This window comes from Trachinotus anak, unplaced genomic scaffold (assembly GCF_046630095.1).
Source record: "Trachinotus anak isolate AG129_WGS33_773 ecotype Australia unplaced genomic scaffold, CSIRO_AGI_Tana_v1 ptg000034l, whole genome shotgun sequence".
NCBI lineage: Eukaryota > Metazoa > Chordata > Actinopteri > Carangiformes > Carangidae > Trachinotus > Trachinotus anak.
The window spans coordinates 704,836-722,985 of record NW_027273885.1 but is presented as its reverse complement, the minus strand read 5'-3'; the positions used below and the strand labels follow the sequence as shown (position 1 = coordinate 722,985).

At 43.2% G+C, this 18,150-nt stretch overlaps 1 protein-coding gene across 2 annotated transcripts in view; it reads right to left on the bottom strand.

The window, feature by feature from the left end:
• sgsm2 (small G protein signaling modulator 2) overlaps positions 1-18,150 on the bottom strand; it is a 64,675-nt gene that overhangs the window by 8,031 nt on the left and 38,494 nt on the right. Inside the window, exons 4-17 of one of the 2 annotated variants that reach the window (XM_071471681.1) lie at positions 14,768-14,935; positions 14,034-14,101; positions 12,487-12,635; positions 12,196-12,330; positions 10,296-10,420; positions 10,124-10,191; positions 9,782-9,945; positions 8,987-9,119; positions 8,662-8,796; positions 4,733-4,907; positions 3,724-3,788; positions 1,767-1,912; positions 578-706; positions 301-483 (exon numbers count right to left, since the gene is read on the bottom strand). In XM_071471681.1, coding sequence (XP_071327782.1) covers positions 301-483; positions 578-706; positions 1,767-1,912; positions 3,724-3,788; positions 4,733-4,907; positions 8,662-8,796; positions 8,987-9,119; positions 9,782-9,945; positions 10,124-10,191; positions 10,296-10,420; positions 12,196-12,330; positions 12,487-12,635; positions 14,034-14,101; positions 14,768-14,935 — 1,843 coding nt within the window. The remainder of the gene's footprint in view (positions 1-300; positions 484-577; positions 707-1,766; positions 1,913-3,723; positions 3,789-4,732; positions 4,908-8,661; positions 8,797-8,986; positions 9,120-9,781; positions 9,946-10,123; positions 10,192-10,295; positions 10,421-12,195; positions 12,331-12,486; positions 12,636-14,033; positions 14,102-14,767; positions 14,936-18,150) is intronic. The other variant, XM_071471682.1, reaches the window with a different exon arrangement.

Below are 18,150 nucleotides of genomic sequence, written 5' to 3'. Positions count from 1 at the left end.
GAGGATATGAGACAGGATTCTATGTTAACATTAGGATAATTCACCTGGGGATTAAATTCCATCAACATCGCTGACAGAGCTCACAGAGACCTGGTTAAACGTGATCATTTTCTCTTTCACTGTTTCTGTCATTTACAACTTTCCTTTTGTCTTAACCTCTGCACACATCATCTGATCCAGTGTGAATGGAGGTTTTAGAACATGTGCATCAGAACCAGTTTGTGGGTTGTTGATCACATGAGTCGTCCCCTCAGTTAAAATCATCATAAATACACAAAGACACGTGTTGAGCGTCTTCACCTCGTTGCTGAGGGTGGAGTCTCTGTGAACCAGTCGCAGGACGTGGCTGTCGATGCTGCTGCCTGAGGAGAGCTTGGCAAAGATGGCCGACTGCATCTCCTTCTCCCTCTGCTTGACGATCACCTCGCAGGCCTTCCACTCCCGCATCACCTGCTGGTAGCGCTCGCTGATCTTTGCATCAATCTTTACAGGAAAAAAAAGAAAAGGAGATCACACATTTCTCTCCCAGTGTGTGTGTGTGTGTGTGTGTGTGTGTGTGTGTGTCTGTCTGTTGCACCTGGCTCATGTCCTTTTTGCCCATGCCAAATTTGTAGTGCCCCAACAGGAAAGGCCACACCTCCTTCCTGATGTCATGCTGCACTCCGCCATAATAAACCAGCCTGAGCAGCTCCAGCTCCTTATAGTTCTACACACACACACACACACACAGACAGGATGAAGACAGCTCGGTGTAGGAAGAGCATCAATAATGGAGGAAGACAAACGGGTGATTGCGATCCACACAGAGACGAGCAGAAGATAAAAGACACAGATATGAATAAAGTGTAAATTAGTAATGATGACGGTTGGAGCTGATGAATGATTATATACTGCACTGCTTCATGAGACTCCATTACTCTGAAACTCATTACATTCTCATTAGAGTGAAGGAGAGAGAGAGGGTGGAGCCTGCAGGAGCCAGACATCATCTCTGACTACAACTATACAACTACAACTACACAACTACATCTTTACAACTAAAACTATACAACTATACAGTGTATGAGTGGAGGAAACATTATGAACTAACAGAAGCTCAGTTTAATTTTCACTTTCAAAGAAACAACAAAGAAGAAAAGTAACAGATTAATTCAAAGAGCGACACCTCTTCCTGTCAAACAGCTGTTTCCCTTGAAACTGAGTTTGTAAACCCCGATCAGCTGTTTGAGTCAGACAGAGCTACAGGTAGGTGTGCTTGTGCGTAGTAATACAGTAAACTGATGTGTGAAAAATGCACAACTGTTTGACTGATAGATAAAGTGGTGAAAATATTCAAAATAAAACACACACTGATATTAGTTTTTTTTCTGTGGATGTTTTTAAGCAGCTAAAACAGGTTTTTTTCCGACCCTGTCCACAGTGCTGCTGCTGCTGCTCTGAATCTGCTGACTGTAGATAAGAACCTCACACAGCCCCACATCAAATAAACCAAACTTTACCAACTTAACCAAACCATCACTTTAATATGTGCAACTATGACATCACATGGGCTGAAAAACACACAACAGCACAGAAACTTTGCTTCTACAAGTTGTGTTGGTTCATTTCACTTTATAAAATGTTACAGTAAATAAAACCTGAACAGGTCCAGGAGCAGAGAATGACCCTGATTTATCTGATATTGATCAGTGACTCAGGAATAACTGAGCAGGTTGGGCTGTCTTGGGGAGTCACGGCACCGAATTTCCCGTCTTGTCTGCACCCACCTTGCAGTCTTTCTGGTACTTGCTCCACACCTCTTTGCTGAGGCCCCCGGATGCCTCACAAGGTCTGTCTGGAGGTACGATGTTGTGGTTGACCAGAGCTGACAGGTGAGTCCTCACAGTGGACAGGTGTCGACAGTAGGCCAGCCCTGATGGACACACACACACACACACACACACACACACACACACACACACACACACACACACACACACACACACACACACACACACACACACACACACACACACACACACACACACACACAGAGCTGAGACCAGGTAGTGGTCAAGTCAGGGATAAGTCCATTTTTTTATTAAGTCACAAACCACAAATTAGTCTCAGAGTGTTTTACAATCTGGACAAGATACAACTGCACTATAATTCTTAGCTGCTCAGTATGATAATAAGAATAATAATAAGAATAAAAAACAGAGGTTAATCAAGTTCTTAAATGAAGAAATTTCTACATTCTCTTTCTCTTTTCCTCTCTTCTCTGTCACCTCCTTCTTCCCTTTCAGTCAGTTTTATGTTTGTGGCCAATGATCGTTGTCTTAAAGATGATTCAGGAATCATGTGGTCATTGATGCATCCTGAGCTGAGAAGATGAGTCGTCAGGCCCCTGTGTCACTGACCTATAGTATGAACAACCTGCCTAATCCTGCTTCTTACGGCTTTGATTCTGGAGTCTGTTAGAGTCCGAAGCAAAAAATGGCTGGTGGCCCCTCCGATCAGCAATAAATCATTTGAAACCAGTGAAAAATATATGAAATCTAAACTTTTTTATTTATTCAAAATGTTCATGTTCATAGAATTTTCAAAATATAGATTATAAAGCTCAATACAACCTAAATAACAGAATAACTCCAACATTGACACATTGTAAATAAGATCAGATAGTTACTGTCAGTTTATTTTAATCTAATTATCTTTAAATGAAAGATAATCTGGTATATATGTGCAGGCTTTCGTTGGCAGCACTGCTTCTTGCCATTGCAAATCATCCAGGGAATGACATGGGGCCCCTTTAGGGAGGTTTCCTACTGAGATGTCATTGCAAATTGTCCATTGGTTGTTTGCGAGGGAGAGTTGCACTTTGAGAGATTGTTGTGGAGTAAAGTTTGTTGATGAGGAGCCCTATTTTTACATTTTTCGTATTGTTACAATGAAGTGAATTAAGAAACAAACACCTTACTGCTAATGTAATAATGTCTTCAGATAATTAAAAACAACCTTAGAAAAACATTATTTCAATAACACTGCCAGTGCATTATGTTACTCAGCAACTTATTACAGGGTCTTTATTACATGTCAGACTTATTCAGAGGATATTTCATTATTCATGACTCCATCCAGCAGCAGCTGCACCGAGCCACACATTATTTTTAAAAGGGAGTTTTTCATTCACTCATAAAGTGCAGCTCACGGTGGAACTGTTGAGCTTCTCTCTATAATATTGTATTTACTCTGTGAAGTGTGTCGAGATAATGTGTGTTATGTTTTGGTGCTATATAAATAAAATTACTTTAATAGATTTTAATTGGTGGAACTAAAGCAAACACACTGTGAGCTGAAGGAAAATACATATATATATATATATATATATATATATATATATATATATATATATATATATATATATATATATATATATATTACTTTTATTACAGTCAGATGCCTCTGTTTTTATAGTCCTTACAGATAAAAACAAATCAAATTAATAATCAATAATTCTCACATAACTGTATGTCTAGAGAGCAAATCAAAAAAAAATAAGTCACTGACTATAAGCATTAATTTAAAAAAAATGACGGTTCCCTGAGTGGATGAATAATCAGTTAACAATAAGTCTCCTTGTGTGATGTTGTATGGAGTTAATGTGAGTTGTGTTTCACAGTTAACGTCACAGTCTTCGTGACATGAGTGTGACACTGTGCACTGGAGACATGATGTACTTACATCCGTAAAAGGCTCTGGAGACGATCTGTCTCTTCATGTTCTGACACAGCATCTTCAGAGGAATACTGGCGGGAAAAAAAACACAGTCACTCATTATCACCATGGCAGCCACCAACATGGCTGCTCCACCGATTCTTCAGACGGACAGATGCTGCAGAGATACTGGCTCCATGAAAATCTTAAACTTTATCCGATTTAAAAAGCTCAGTAATTATTGTCTCATCATGGTGAGGAGAAGTGTCAACAGCTTCACCTGCTGCTCCTAACCTGAGTCCAGGTGGCGTCACATGAATGAGTCTCAGCCTGTTACAGTCAGCTGTGATGGTTGGTGACTGTGAGCAGACACAGAATCTGCCGCCATGTTTTTCTATAATCTGTTTTAATTTTCTGTCGACCAGTAATGTGAGGAGAACAGTCCTGTCTGGTGTAGCTGCACTGTTCACTGTAGCATTACTGTTAGCTGTACTGTTAGCTGTATTATTAACTGTCCTGTAATGTCAGCTGTACTTTACTGTTAGCTGTACTGCAGCTATGCTGTTTGCTGCTGTTAGCAGTAAAGTTATAATACCTATATAATGTATCTAGTTTTATATTCACGTCATTAAAATAAGTCCAATAATGTCTGCAACTAACAACGATTTTCATTCTATTAATCAGACTTTTAGTGTAAAATCAGAAATAGTGAAAAATAGCAAACACAACCTCCCAAAATGAAATTGCTTGTTTTGTCCGATAAACAGCCCAAAATTCAAAGGTGCTGAGCTCAGTTTTCAATTACAGAAGAAAAACTAATTACTCAGGTTTCAGAAGCTGATCAATATAAAATAATTGCTGTTTCAGCTCTGAATTAATTTAAAGTTTAATACTAAAATAATATTTATTTTCATATACTGAGACAAACTGAGACATATCATATAGTGAGACGTCCCAGTCTGTTGCTGCCAGTACATTACAGCTCAGACAGGACTCACTGCAGCTCACGGTAACACGTTCAGGTTAAAGTGCATACGTGTGAATGTCTGATGGGTCGTGTATGCAGGTGCAGCCGGCCGGGTAGTCGAATGACACGTTGCCACCAGCTGTGGTGCAGGACTGGCACAGGGACTCGTGAGTGGTTACTTCGGCCTGTTGCCATGACGACGGGCTTCCTCCGAAACCCTGCATCTCCATCATTTCCCCGTGGTCTAAACCGGAGAGAGCGAAAGCGAGAAGACAGAGAGGAGGTCTCAGTGCTGCGAGACAAAATGGACAATGCTGTTTTCATGTATTTGTAAAAGTCTCTGTGAGGTTAAAACTTCACCCTGGCTCTGCTGTACGTCTTACATATTATGACGTAGGTCCCTCAGCTCAACCATAAATACATCTCTCCATGTATTTGCTCCTTGTTATTCATGACAAGAGATGAAGTGATGGATGGACACTTTACACTCATGTTACATGTGAGAGCTGGAAAAAACAAGTGTAGAGAGGAAACTGAAAGTGGAGGGGGACAGTTCAAGAAGCAGGAACGGTGCTGTGGGAGAGACAGCCAGAGAGGATGCAGGGAGGCCATGCTGGATCAGTCCATTCAGAGGGGAAAGAGCAGAGAGCAGAGGGACGCTCCACACAAACAGGAGAGAGCAGGAAGTAGGAGAGGAAGAGGAGAAGAAGAGTTGAGAGAAGAGCAGAGGGCAGGGACGAGGCAGACGCTCAGGCCATGCAGGATGCATAAAGCCAGAACAAGACAAGAGACACCAAAATAAATCATCTCAGAAACAACAGAAACAAATGGACACCAGTAAACGGGCACACAGAGGGGAGGAAAATCATAAAACTTCAACATTAAATAAATGCTCTTCACCTTAATTCTTCAGGTTGGAGCTGATGACCTGTCATAAATATGAAGCTGCGCTGTGGTTGTTCAATAACCCCAAAAAACAAATAATATTGAGAACAGAAAAAAAAAGCAAACAAAGAATGCTGGAGCGAGACCGACATTTGGCCTCCCCCCTCTTTACTTTAGGACTATATGTGATCAGCAAGTGTTTTTGGGCTCAGTAATGCAACCCCGCTCACACCAGGACTCCACGTCTCTACTACTGCGGAACCCCACAGGACCGTAATGAGAGGGGTGGAGGAGGGGGCGAGGGGGGCGAGGGGAGTGGGGAAGGGGTGGCGGGGTTAGTGAAGAATTACAGTGAACAGCATCGCAGCAAACGACTGCACAAACAGAGGAGAAACAACCGAGGAAGTCAGAGAAGAGAGAGAGAGAAATCAAAACGAACAGAGGAGACTGAAGGATTTTCCATCACAAATATGCAGAAACACAGAGTCGTTCTTCAGAAAACAATGAAACGGGTGCATATTTCCCATGCAAAAACTGTCAAGCACGTTGCAAGTGAGAAATGAAAGGACAAAAAGAAGGAAACAGAACTAAGTCAAATTAAAGAAGTGCAAAAAAACTAAGCAAATTATCGAAGCGATTCTTGGCCACGACAGCATGAACCCAACAGTGCTGAGGCATGCTTCAAGAGCTGTACCCTCTCATAACTCTACGGCAGTCAGCACTGCAAATCCCAGAATGCTGAGCAGCCAGAAAGGCCTAGATGAGGACACCTGGGGAAGTCTGAGTGTGATAAAACCAGGTGTGCAGTCACTGTGTTTGGCAGCACTCTCTCTAAAACCAGTGTGTTTCCAGTGTGTGTGTGTGTGTGTGTGTGAGGAGCTCTGCCAAGCAAGTGGATTAAATCGTGTTGCTGAGAGGTGGGAAGACAGAGAGGAGACAGAGAGTGATATTAAACAGGAAGAGTGTGGGGGGAGTGTGTCAGCAGCTGCTGAGGCATTAACTGGATGTCTGACAATATCTGTGACAAACCACCACTTTCTCCAGACAGGATGTTATTGTGCCAGTTTACGGAAACTCACGAAGCAAATTCAGCCGACATGAAGCTGAGTGTGTATTTTACAGCTATAGAACGGTGGGAATGGGCTGAGACAGAGGTTTATTTGGATTCACGTGGCTGCTCACTAACAGGATATTTGTAACTGCTGCCCGAGGACGGTGTGTGATGAAGACTCCCTCCTTCCTGTCCTCCTCCATCTGACACTGGGGACACAGCTTCTTTCTTTGGCAGCTTTATACGTTATCACTCAGTTCAACGTGCAGCTCTGGAGACTGTGCTGACAACTCACAGCTACACAGGTGAAATGTGACGTCAGGGTTCGACGATACCTGGACACACAGGACAGTGTGATACTGAGGATGCTGTGCAGCCTCCTGAGCTAACGGGGGCGCTGCTCAGTCAAACGTGTTGGGAGAGTATGTGGCTACAGAGCAGGAATTTGTGTTGTATGTAGTGTAAAAAATGCTGCATGTAGCATTTTTAAACAACAACAAAATCATTAGCATACACTGGTATAATACTTTCAACGCTACATTCATTGTTTTTATTTATTTTTGGCCACTTCCCATAAAGAACTGTAATATATGACATACAGTATATGTCCCTATATCAAGAGTGATGCTGCCATATATGTTAACTGTAAGAGGATAAATATAAATATATATATCCTCTGCATGTATGAAGATAGAAGTTTAAAACCTATATGAACTATCCATGGTATAATATGTTGTGACAATGTTAACAATATATATTCAATTTATATATCAAAGTTTATTAAAACAACATAAATATAAAATTATATATGCAATCATTTTAAACATGTCTATCTTCTTATTCTCCTTATTCTAGACTTTTGGATTCTACTGTTTATAATATCAACATCTGCTGACAGGCTTTGGGATGGAGCATAAACATACATTCATATGGGACATAGACATATCTGTCAATATATGAAATACGGTTTCTAATAGGTTTCCTTATATAATTTTTACATGTTTTATGTATGGGATGGGACACAGGAACTAGCTTAAAACAACATGTTAGCAAACAGTTGCCTGCAGACACACACACAGCGACATTAGCATCATTTGGTGTCGTGTTTCTGTCCAGCTGATGAAAACAAGTCCACTGACAACGTCTCGACCAACAACTGCTAACTGCTGCTAACTTTTTTCTGTCTGCTGTTTGATGCTAAGCAATAGCATCCAGTGGCTTTAGCTAATCAGAACTTTGTTGTTGATTTAACAGAGGCTGTGAACAAAGATGTTGAGAGAAGAATTAAAAACACTAAAAAACATTCAGCTAAACGTTTTTAAAAGTAAATTAGTCATTTGCTTAAAGAGGCTTAAAAGCTTTGTAGGACTATTTGCTAATTCTCTGTGTGTTGATATAAAGATACTGATTATTAATGATTATTGAGACCACAACAGAAACACCAGATGGTATTTATCATTACAGAGGAGAATTTCAAACCTAATGCAACATAAAGGAGGCAACTTTTTCCATCTATTTCCACCTGATTCACCTGTTAGAGTCAGGCAGCCATTTACAGAAGAGTCTACCTGCACCGTTATTCGTCTTAAAGCACCTGTCTCTGGATTCTTCAACCTAAATCCAACCTGGTTGTACAGAGTTAGAGGCTGTGATGTTTATATCTGACTATTTCCTCAGATTTAATGTGTTAAAAATGCATTAATGATTGTTCTTTTGCTAATGTTAGCATTTCTTAATTTTCAATCATGCATAATCATGTCATTAAAATAATCTTTGCATTTCATGTTTGTGTCAATGGCCCTGAACGTCCCCACGTCCCTGGTCCCAGCCAACCCAGCCTACTCCACACTGTTGGGCTCAGCCTCAGGCAGCACACACACAGGCAGACAGAGCTGGTGGAGGTGAGGTTGGGAAGAAGGGTGGAGGAGGGGGATGGGGGCCTGAGAGGGCAATGGGGTGGGAGGTGTGGGTGGGTGGGGGGGCATCTGAAGCTGGTGTGAGGTCACAGGAGTGGGGGAGGGGGGGCGGTGGGGGAGGGTGGGTGTGTTAAGGTGATAAAAACCTTTCATGACATTAGGGTCTGTGAGGTTCCGCGAGCAGATCATTGAGATCATAGCATGGAGCCTATCTTCCTCTTCCTCATCATCATCCAGCGATGGAGCGCGGCTGCCCGTGGTGTGGTGGTAGTTTATAGTGACTGCTTGCACCAGTGGGACAACAGAGAACATAGTTAGAGCAGAGCCGTCCCACAGGTGCATCGTGGGGAAGACGGCTCACTACACCCACACTTTGTAAACACATCATCGAGACAAACTTCAAACAGATAATACTCGTGATTCAAAAAGCAAAGAGCTGAGTGCGAGCACGTTGGACCAGCGTGCACTTACTGGCGTCGTAGCGGTATCCTGGGTAAACGATGCGAAACACGTAGTCAGCAGCTGTCTGCTCCTCACCGTTCCTGTCCTGGTCGATGAGGCGGGCGGCGCTGCTCCTCTTCCTCAGTTTAGGGAAGACTTTTCCCTGCAGGACACACACACAGAAATGAACTGAGCATTACAGCTGCACTACATGTTCTTCAGATGTTTGCTGCACCTGTTACTGAGCTGAGAGGAAACCTGATGTAAATCACGCACCAAGCTAAGATTGCTGCTGTCTGAAGCTGCTGCACAACAGAAACATCATCACACATCAGTGAGAGCAGAAACAACTCTTTGAATAACACAGTTGAACTGAGCCTCAAAAAAGTCGAATAAACATTTCAGAGCCACAACTTTAACTCCTGTAATTTATATTCACAACAAACATCATCTACGTTGGAAATGGTTTTCCAGTTTTGTCTGGTTCACATTTTCATTTTACACACAGGACGTCCCGTCCAGACACATCTGGCAGGAGGATTAACTCACCTGCGCACAGACAGAGACAGTTTTCACTGAGACTGTCTAGTTTTACACTATATGACTATATGACTGTATTACAATACCACCAGGTTATGTATATTATCTGGGATAAATTCAGTTCCTGGTTTTTATCGACAGTAAATAGAGAAATGTACAAACTGGATGGTTTGGTTTGTATTTTTATCATTAGCCCTAGTGCACAGATGTCACCTGATGATAACCACCCACTTATATAAATGTTGGTGTGAATGCAGTGCAGCTCCAACAAGGCGACACACACACCTTGCCTTTCTGGGACCAGAGGGGGGGCTCCAGCTGACCCCGTGGTAAGAGGCCTGTTTCCAAGCAGGAGAGGAAGGCCAGGAGGTGACCACCGGGGGGGAAGTGGAGCGGCGGCCGCTGGATCCCATCCTGACTCACCAGAACCAGCGTCCCTCCACAGTCAGCTGGGAGGAGGTGGAAAACATCACACCAGGATGAGTAAGGGAAAAAAAACAGGATGGAGGACACACACCTGCACATTGACAGAAAACTGACTCTTTATCAAGACAAACCATCAATATCTTGATGTGAGACAGTCCCTTCAGGACAGACATTAATATGAGGCAGTGTAACGAGACTCACGGCGCTGGTGACAGTGGATACAGACGATCTGCCGCAGAGGAACCGTCAGTGCATAGTCCCAGTAGATACTAGGAGACAGGGAGATGTGTTTGGATCAGGAGGAAAATTCAGCTGTCACATTTCACATCAGTGTCATTTTTGATGAATACGTGGTGGGGGGGGTCCTGGATACCTCTTCTCCAGGTCACAGTCTCCCAGTGTGCCATTGATCAGCTGGTTGGGGGTCCACTTCAGGGTGAGGTTATCCCCAGCCTGGTGCAGCGACAGGTAGCCCCGCAGCACCTCCATATCCTTCTTCTACCGAGGGGGGAGAGGAGGAAGAGGAGGGACGAAGGACATTCAGGTTTGATGGTGAGGGTGTATCCTCAAAGACACCTTTTTATCCAACTATCTGGCGTGAGATTCAGAGAGGCTCTGAGCCTCTCTTCTGATTGGCTGAGGGCGGTCACTGCTTTGTTGTGACATCACAAAGTTGCAGAAGTCCTGACGGCTGGTTTTAAGGCTCAGTGTCTGAATACAGGCTGTGTGCATTTCTCTGTGGACTGAGGCTTTGATACTTTCACAGTATTAATATAGAACCTAGACCTGCTTTATAATCACAAACACATGGACATCTGCCTTTAGACTGGATGGAGCTTTAAAGTATTTCTCTTAAACATTAATAGCAACATCTAAAGTTGAAGTTACAGATATATGTCCTCTGTTTTAAATTTATGATGTCAAATGACAATTACATCTCCATGGCAACACAAAGAGAGGTTGTCAGGGCCTTTCAGTGTAGTTGGATTTAGTCTGTTCAAACATACACACGTCTTCCACATGTCACGTTGTGTATGGACAGGTTTGGGTGTAAGAGGCAGAGCGTAGGATCATATACAGTAGCTACCGTTAATCATGAGCGCTGTGTTTATCTGTGTGTGTGCGCTCAGCCGTGTGCGTTAGCATAGCTCTGTCAAAGGCTGAGCGTCGTGGGAGGTAAATATGTGCTCATTATACGTTCCCAGGGCCAAACACGCCGGAGCCATTTGGAAGCACAGAGCACATTAGAGGCAGGAGAGGTACGGCTTTCATTTCACAGATCACACATACAGAATACTGTGTGTGAGTGAGTGTGTGTGTGTGTGTGTGTGTGTGTGCAGCACAATAGATGAAAATCAGCATCATTTGCAGTTTGTGTAAACACCAGCTGAGTGCTGAGCAGCAGCTTCAGGACCTGTGACATCCAAACAAAATTGATGCAAAGAATTTACACACAATCTGGAAACACACAGTGCAGCTCAGACACACACTGTTCAACAGTTTCAACCACGGACCGACCTGTCAGAGCTGCGGAGATGCAGATTTACAGCCCATACAGTAATATTAATGTTCAACATGTCTGTCTTCACTCTGATAAAGTGTCTCAGACTCTTGGACTCTACTGTTTATAATATGAACATATATGTCTAACATATGTCTACAATATCTACATACATACATAGAACATACATATTTGTATGAGCTACACATATATGTCAACATATGAAATTGTTCCAATTTAATAATAGATTTCATCTATAACTTTTACATGTGTTTTTATTTTAGATATACATATTTTAATTTGTGTATGGGAGGTTTTGTTTATTTCGAGTAAGAATAAAATTGATTTATAAAACTGCTTCACCAATCCTAAATCGTATATTAGCTGCTGTATGAGACTGATTGATTCATTGATTTTTTTTTTTTTTTTGCTGATGACACTGCATTTGGTTTTAGTACAAAAGTACTGATCTGCTTGTTTTTCTCATTGATTTCTCAGTGTGAAGCACTTTGTAACGTGGGTTTAGAAAAGAGCTCTATAGAGAAAGATTCTTATTATTATTATCTGTCAAAAACTCCTTTTCTATGTGTTTGTTAAGTTGTGCATTTTTTGTGCATCAGATTTATTCTGTTTAACCCTGTTAAATCATTAGAAACCACATTGATCTGGTCAAAAAAAGTTACGTTGCTGATTTTGAAATAAATCTAATTTTCCGCTGCCCAGTGAGACTCTTTCCACCTGTAGGATGATGGTTTTGCGTGTGCAGTCGTACCGGCTGCACCAGGACGTTGTTTTTGCCGTAGAGCAGGTGAGTCCTGGAGTTTTGGTGGAGAGACTCCACGTACTCCCTCGCTGACGCTGCGAACCTGTCCTCTGACATGCTGCCGCTCGACTGCCTCTTACGGATCTGCAGCAGAGAAGATCTTTAATAGCAAACTTATACAACTCATAACTTCTACAGGAACTACCATCCCACATGTCCTCGGTGAACACCACCCACCACCAAACAACAAACACCTCCTGAGGACTGAAGCGGCCGATCTGCATCAGCCTCCACACTCACCCCCAGAGCGGGCCGGCGGCCGGCCGTGGCGTCCTGACTCCGGTGGGCTCCATGGATACGGTGGCGCTGAACCAGCTCATTGGCTGAGGGGTCGGTCCATAAATGGTCTGATGTCTTCAGCTTGGTGTACTCCAGAGCACAGGGCCCCACTGGAAACACAGCAACACATTCTCCAGACTGTTAGTGAGCATCGCTCCTCAGTTTGAATTCAGCTGAAGTGAATTTATACTAAACTGATTCTGCCTTGGTTTAAGGCTTGAAAACAGAATCTTATGCCTCTAAGTTATTATTTAAGTACCTGATCTTGTATTTATCAAATATTAAAGCTCCACATTTTACTCTTCTTCTGTGTTTTATCTGAAGTATTGATCTCCATCAGAAGATATATCTGTGGTTTAAGAACCAAAAACCATCTCAGTGTAGTTTTATATCTCCTCTCTCAGGCTTCTCTCTGGAGCTCTAGTAACAACAGGTCAGTCAGCCAATCAGAGGAGAGGATCTGAGCCTCTCAGCCAATCCCTTGTGGCTGAGGGCAGTGACTGCTTTGTTGTGACATCACAAAGTTCCAGAAGTCCTGACGGCTGGTTTTAAGGCTCAGTTTCTGAATACAGGCTGTGTGCATTTCTCTGTGGACTGAGGCTTTGATACTTTCACAGTATTAATATAGAACCTAGAGCTGCTTTATAATCACAAACACATGGACATCTACCTTTATACATTATGGGACCTTTAATAATTTCTGCAGGAAAACTGCTCAGTTGGCCTGGACTGGACAAGGCAAGACCTTTTTTGGTCTTGAATAAGAGTGTTCTTCACCGACACTGTTTGGTGGACACACAACTCTCTGATAACTTATGATCCAGACGTACTGGAGGTTTGTATTTATCCACTCAATAACCAATGGAGCGGGGGATTAAACACTGAATAAAGCAGTTTATACAATATGGGACCTTTACTGTAACAGACCTGAATGAGAGAAGCAGTGGATCTCATCTGCACCATTAGGACCTTGCAGTGTTTTTATTATTTCTGCAGTTGAATTTTCAGTAATGTGTCAGTGCAGCCTTTTTTGTATTATTAATGCAATTAAAGCATAAACCTGATATTATTTCTATTCTTAATTTTGTCAACAAATTCAATGAAAAGACCAAATGCAAAAATGTCTTTGTGTGTCTCAGTTTACAGTAAATGTTTTATAGTGTAAATATTACCTGTCCACCAGGTGTCCTCAGTGTGCTGCTCTGCACACCTGCAGCTGATTCCCTCATCAGCCTCTGTTAACTGTCAGTGTCCTCAGACTGTGTGTGTGTCTGCGTGTGTGTCTTTGTGTTTCTCTGCTTATTAATCATTGTGTCTTCACCCCAGTCTCCTGCTGCTTTCTCCTTTCAGCTCTGACACTGTCAGTGGAGGAGGCGCTAACAAACAGCTCAGTGTCTGAATCTGAGGTCTCTTCTATCGGTGCCACTCCTGCAGTTTTGTACTTCTTGTTACTTCCCTCTGGTGAATTTGAAAAGTTTGGCAGTTCAGGCACAGCCTGATATACTTACCCAGCAGAGCTGCCAAGATGGGCCCAAACACTGAGTCATGCATCAGAGCTTCTCTCTCATAGTATTTACTGCAAAGAAAAATGAATCAAAGGTTAGTCAGGGTCATTTTCTAACGAGGAGACCTCAGAGCTGAATTATGGGTCTGAAGATTTTTGTTAATGAAACATTTCAGTTTTCACTTTGTCATTATTTATTCATGTCTCTTCTGGCTGCAGGGGGGTGAACGTGCACAGGGGGCGCTCCTGTCCAAACAATTTGTGTAATGTTTACATTTCATTTTCTTCTCTGATTTGAACCCACCTCCCAACAGGGGCTGGACCAACTAATCACCTTGCTTGTCTGATTTGTACAGCGGGCCTACGATTACCCATAATACCCTTTTTAGGTCTGAGTTTGCAGAAGCATGTTTCTAACTTTTGATATTATTATGTTTTAGTTTCTAGTTTTCAAGCTTTTGATGATCGTGTTTTCAGGTGGATTTTCCTCCATTTAAAACAGTGACATCCGCGTTACGTGTCTGAGCTGCATCACTTCACATCTGAGGCCTTGATGAGTGAAGCGGTGGAGCCGTGCACACAGCTGCTGTTAGCCACAGAGCCCAGAACAAAGCAGCACAGAGGAGCGTGGAACAGGTGATTCAAGGGACTGCTCCTCATTCAGCCACAACAAAGCCTGAGCGGAGCGCCGTGAGTCACTGCTGTGCAGCGCCAGGAGCAAAGAATGACACTAATTACCTGGAGTTGTCGACGATGTACTGCACTATCTTGTCCAGAACTTTCTCAAAGAGAGCTGTTCGGACCCAGATGTGTTTGATGGCCTGGGCAGAGAGGGGCTGAGGGGGGCGGCTGGTGGTGGAGGAGCCCTGTCTCCTCAGAGGTTCATGTCCCGTGCTCTGGGTTCTCCTGCAGGGCACAGAGAACATATCACACACAGACAGATCACATAAAACCAGGTGAGATTCTGATGTATTTAAACCCCAGAACAAGAGAGAAAACACAAACAAAACTTTTCATTGGAAACCTTCATCTTTGTTTCTGTGACCAACAAACGAAGTGAAACAGGCCACAGATCAGAGCCTGTGTGCTTCCTGTTCACCTTCCGGACCACCAGGTGCTGGTTCTGCACCTGGTGGTCCGGTCTTCCCCTGACCCTGATACACTGTTGAGGTTCCTGCCTTCTATGGCCTGAATGTACTGTGTGTACATGTATATTATCTACGTGTCCTGTACATACACGTGCACCACAGACTGTAAATAAAGATGGACGCAGCCTCACTGACATCAGCCTCAGGTTTCTCAGCTCAGACTCAGCTGCCCTGCTGCTGCCATCTGACTCCGCCCCTAACTCCTAGCTAATCCAAAAATGGTGAAAGAGGTGGGGCAAGGGTGGAGCCAAGACTTGAGTTCGCCTACCTGTCACTCACAGAAGCCACGCCCTCAATTATATATAACTTTATAACTGTAAAACTTATTAAAATGTAAACAGGTGAGTTATATAAAAATGTATCATCTGTCCACCTGTCTGTCTGTCTGTCTGTGTCTCTCTCTCTGTGTCTCTGTCTGTCTGTCTCTCTCTCTGTCTGTCTCTCTGTCTGTCTGAGTCTCTCTCTCTGTGTCTCTGTCTGTCTGTCTGTCTGTCTGTCTGTCCATCTGTCTCTGTCTGTCTCTCTCTCTGTCTCTCTCTCTGTCTGTCTCTCTGTCCGTCTGTCTCTGTCTGTCTCTCTCTGTCTGTCTGTCCGTCCATCCGTCCGTCTGTCTGTCTCTGTCTCTCTGTCTGTGTCTCTGTCTCTCTGTCTGTCTCTCTGTCTGTCTGTCTGTGTCTGTCTCTCTGTCTGTGTCTCTCTCTCTCTGTCTGTTTCTCTCTGTCTGTCTCTCTGTCTGTCTCTCTGTCTGTTTCTCTCTGTCTGTCTCTCTGTCTGTGTCTCTGTCTGTGTCTCTGTCTCTCTCTCTGTCTCTCTGTCTGTCTCTCTGTCCGTCTGTCTGTGTCTGTCTCTTTCTCTGTCTGTCTCTCTGTCTCTCTCTCAGTCTGTCTCTCTCTTTGTCTCTCTGTCTGTCTCTCTGTCTGTGTCTCTGTGTCTCTGTCTGTCTGTCTGTGTCTGAAACAGCTGACTGTGTTTTAATGAATCGACCCACATCAGTCATTTTGAAATCAGCTGATCTGTTTCATGAATATGGAGGCAGCCGCCTGACGTCAGCACTTTCATCCAGACTGAGTTTGATCCCTGACTCTTCTACAGCAATCACACACACACACACACACGCACGCTCTCTGCAACAAACTAATGAGTGTGTGTTTGTGCAAAGGGGGACTCAGCTGCTGTAGTCACGATGTTAGATATCCCCCAGCATATGTGTGTGTGTGTGTGTGTGTGTGTGTGTGTGTGTGTGTGTGTGTGAAAATGGGGTTTCAGCTAAGTCACGATTTTTGTATTCTCCTCCCATTTAGAGGAGGGGAGTGTGTGTGTGTGTGTGTGTGTGTGTGTGTGTGTGTGTGTGTAAGTGGGTTTTTGATTGTGTGTGTGTGTGTGTGTGTGTGTACTGACAGTACAGCAGGAGCGTCACGATGATGTCAGAGATAAGAGAGGATGCAGAAACAGGGACAGAAACATGAGCCTCTCTCTGTATATTTACTGCAGAGCTTGTGTTTCACTTCTACACTCGACCGACAGGATGCAACCATCAGTCTGTTTGTTGGTCTGGTGACCTCTGAACTTCCCTCTGGGGCCCTCAGGTCAACTCTCTCATTATCTCCCAGACTGATGCTATAGCAGCCTAAAAATAAAAAATACAACCAGCAGCAGTAAAAAGCTCATGTTAGGCTGTAAACCAACGACACCACGGTCACATGACTTCACTGTCACCACCACTAACCTTCAGCCTGTAGTCTGATTCAGCTCTGAGCTCTTCTACAGAAGCCTTTCCTCTGACAGAGTTAGTGACAGTTTGTAGAAACACAGCGAGGCTGTAAAGGTGGACTGGTGAGGAGGTCGGTTTCATGTTGGACTGATGACGTTTAACGTCCCCGACGACCTCTGTCGTCTCATTTAAACTCTTGTTAGCAACCGGCCTTTTTAACAGACGGAGAAGCTCCAAGACTCAGGACTGAGGGATTTACTGACGGATCTGATGTCAGAGAATCAAACCTGAACATGTCTGAGCTGCTGTTAAACACAGACCTGATTCCAGTCATCAAGCAGAAACACATTCAAACACCCAGAGACTCAGGAGCAGGGGACCGGGTACTGGGTCTGCATTTGTGTTCTTAATGCACCAAATTAGTTGTCAATCTAAAAATGTTTGTACATCTGATCTGCACTGTTGATGAGACCATACATTTGTGTTTAATTCTCCACTCAAGGTCCACTTACTCCCTTCTTATAAAGACTGTTTCAACAGTATCTTCATCAGGAAAGCTCAGGTCAGTAAGTGGACCTTTAGTGCTGACTGTTTTTCCAAAGTCATGAATGAACCATCGACCTCAACATTAAAGGAGCTCTTTGTAAGTTCTGCTATTGCTACATAGCTAACATTAGCATTAACAGCTGTTTACTCACCAACATCTGTCTCCAGAGGTGGACAGCAGCCCTCATGTTCTGCTTCTCTTTCTGTCACTTCTTTTGTCTGCTGTAGTTAGCATGCTAACCAGCTAGCTCCAGCTCAGAGGACGCATCATAACTTAACTCAGCAAAAACGTAATAATGTAAAATGTGAACATCTACATGTATCTTTGTGGTGACATCACAAAGTTACAGAACTCACATCTCCACTGTCGCTGTCATTTTTACTCTATAGTTTCATTTCTTTCTTATTTGTGTCCTATTTCAGCTTTTTCAGCTGGTTTTATTTGGTTTTGCTGTTTTTGAAATCCTGTTTACGTCTCTTTTATATCGCCTTGTGTTTCTTTCACATCTTCTTGTCTTATGTAACGCACTTGTTGTTGTATTGTTGTACTTGCTGTATTAATACACTGGCCTTGCCTCCTCAGGGTCAGTGCTGGCTCTGAAATAATCTTTGATATATTGTTGTGAAAAGATGAGGGTAAATGTGGAGGTAACATTTACAGCCCTCTGCAAACATCATCCAGAAAATAATGACCTATGACGCCGTATTCCCTCCAA